Source organism: Ceratina calcarata, unplaced genomic scaffold (genome assembly GCF_001652005.2).
Source record: "Ceratina calcarata isolate Rehan_Ccalc_2016 unplaced genomic scaffold, ASM165200v1 scaffold328.2, whole genome shotgun sequence".
NCBI lineage: Eukaryota > Metazoa > Arthropoda > Insecta > Hymenoptera > Apidae > Ceratina > Ceratina calcarata.
Genome location: NW_017155517.1, coordinates 328171 through 330900, shown reverse-complemented (window position 1 = coordinate 330900; position 2730 = coordinate 328171). Strand labels below are relative to the sequence as shown.

At 39.5% G+C, this 2730-nt stretch overlaps 1 protein-coding gene across 1 annotated transcript in view; it reads left to right on the top strand.

Annotated features, from left to right (window-relative positions):
- Nucleotides 1-614: 614 nt before the first annotated feature.
- The window catches only part of LOC113464294 (loricrin-like), a 5336-nt gene continuing 3220 nt past the window's right edge, over nucleotides 615-2730 (top strand). Inside the window, exons 1-3 of the mRNA XM_026813329.1 lie at nucleotides 615-1058; nucleotides 1157-1202; nucleotides 1989-2168. Coding sequence (XP_026669130.1) covers nucleotides 615-1058; nucleotides 1157-1202; nucleotides 1989-2168 — 670 coding nt within the window. The remainder of the gene's footprint in view (nucleotides 1059-1156; nucleotides 1203-1988; nucleotides 2169-2730) is intronic.

The following is a 2730-nucleotide window of genomic DNA, read 5'->3' as shown; positions in this document are numbered from 1 at the left end:
TACGGGCCCATTGTGCGCAGAGAGAGAAACTTTACTAGCTTAAAATTAATTCTTTAACGAAACATGTCATTCTTAGATCTACAACAAACATATTTGAAATTTGTATTAGAGAGTCGAATAAAAAACTTAAACCTTCATTCTTTTTTTCGTAAATCCGATCTGTAGCTATTTTCTTTAATTTTTTATCATATATCATGTAGTAAGCTAATCTTTCTACTTATAAAGAATATAATATCGTAATTAATATCATATTATGTTCATCTTCGTTGATACTTGCTAAAATAATTGAACTGAAAACTTGAAGATCTTCCTTTAAATTCTCATTTTTAACATTTTTACATTTTCTAAATACGAAAAAGTTGTTTTTCTCTGAGAAACGCAGAAATCCTACGTTTTATTCTTCATTAATGCATGAATGCAAGAATATAACTTATGGTCCTTCTTATTTCAGTACGACAGAGTTATATTCAAATAGCGAAAGATTCAGGGACGTGCAACGAACAAATAAACTCGTCATGGTGTATTTTTAGAGCAAATGAATAAATAACCAGGCGTTTAGAGCAAATGTATAAATAACCATAACGAAGGCGTCTCGCCGGATGTAAAAGTAGGATATGAAGCATTTATCAAGAAATGGACGAGCAACATTCATTCTACAAATCGTCGATATAGTGACAAGGAAAAGACAAAGACGGAATCATACAAACGCACACGTATACGAGAATAGAGAAACGGACAACGAACATAAAGAATTGCACGACCCTGTAACCCAGACGCCACGGTGCAAAGCGGCGGCTCTTCAAAAGATTCACGATTGCCCGTTCAGATTAACCGGCATGCAGATCGTTACATCGTTACAAAGAGAGGGTTCGAGAGGGGGTTCTAGGTGTACAAACGGTACTAAAAGTGGTAGGGGATTTTTGTGTGATGGTAGTGGGCACGAAAGTTGGATAGGTGTTACGAAGACAAACTGGAAGGGCGGGGATCGGCGAAGAAAGGCAAGAGCTATAAAAGAGGCACCGGACCGGACGATGGGCATCAAACACCTCAACATGAAGGTACGTGGTAAGAGGCGTGCGGTGTCTCTTTCATTTTTTCTCTTTTCAAAAAAAGATTCTGACGGAAGGAATACTCACGTGGTACTTTCACGTTACAGGTGTTCGCGATTACTATCCTCTTGGCGTTCGTTGCCAGCGCCTACGGTGAGTATCAGTGAACGTGGACTTATAGCGACTGGCAGGATCGGTCGAGTGAAAACTTGAAAATTCTTAATTTGTTACCATTCTGTATTGTAATGAGAAGTCACAGCGAGATTTAAAAAAATTAAACCTAAAATGTTTGGCGAAAAAAGCGGAGTTTAATATTAATAACAAAAGATTTAATCAGTTATGTGAGTCACTTTGCGTACGCTTACATTATATGTAACAATTACACGTCCAATAAGTGTTCCAAAATTTAAATGCATCAGGAAAATAATTTATAAAAATAGAAATACTCTAATTGTTTATTATTAGATAGTAGAATTGCGTTTATGATTGGATACAAAGGATTGATGGTTGGTTCGTATGGCAAAAACCTACCAAGGGTGAATTGCGCTTCTTACCCTTGAGAGACGACAATCAAATTACCCAAGAGTGACGGACAAAAACGGTCTGTAGATTTTCACGATCGCTTGACTTCGATCATTAATAGACTCGCTCGCGTTTAATTGCGCGTGTAGTTGTAACAATTCAGCTGTAGGGAACATGGGAAAAAAAATTCGTTGAAATGAAATAAACATAATTAGTTTTATTTAAGAAAAACGTATGTACAATTCAATAATTTGCTTCCATCTCTGAATCATTTTTCACTGAAGAAGTTTTCCAATGAAATTTGATCGAAGAAGAACATGATTAATTTGATAAAATTTTTATCTTAACTTAAATCTCGTTGTCACTTTAACGAACTAAGAAAATGAAGAAAAAAACCGATGTTGTTTCATATTTCAGCCGGTTACATAAGCAGCGGCTGGTCCGGCGGTGGTGGTGGCTGGTCCGGAGGTGGTGGGGGTTGGTCTGGTGGCGGCGGTGGCTGGGCCGGAGGAGGCGGTGGCGGCGGTGGAAAAATCATCAAAGTGATCACCGTGAGCGGAGGAGGCGGTGGATGGCCTAGTGGCGGCGGCGGCGGTGGTGGTTGGCCTTGGAAGAGTGGCGGCGGAGGTGGTGGATGGAAGAGCGGATGGAGCGGCGGTGGCGGCGGTGGATGGCCGAGCGGATGGAGCAGCGGCGGCGGCGGCGGTGGTAAGTGGCAAATTTCATTTTTAAACTCCCTTTATAAATTTCTTCCACCCCTTTTTTGGCGTTACTTTTGACGCGACGAAATTGATGGAAGGTGTTAGATTCTTTCTCGGTAAATTGAAGATGCAATTAAGTGGAAGCCGATGATGAATCGTCGCGAGGTCCTACGTACCAAAGTGAGAAAGAGAAGGATAGATAAAGAGTGATGTGTTTAGTTAGAGCGGGACGATCTTTATTTGGCAGTTAATATTGACAAAATTAAAAACGTGAAGCTTCAATTAACTGGTTCGCAACTTGAAGGGAGGTTAATTTGTTTCCTTGTTTGTTTGCTAATGAGGAATGTTGATATCGATGCTGAATTTAATTTAATTTTGTGTTAAACGAAACGTAAACTGTGGATCTGCGGTGAACGCAGTTTATAGACATGATTAATTATACATACAGTTTTATTGGG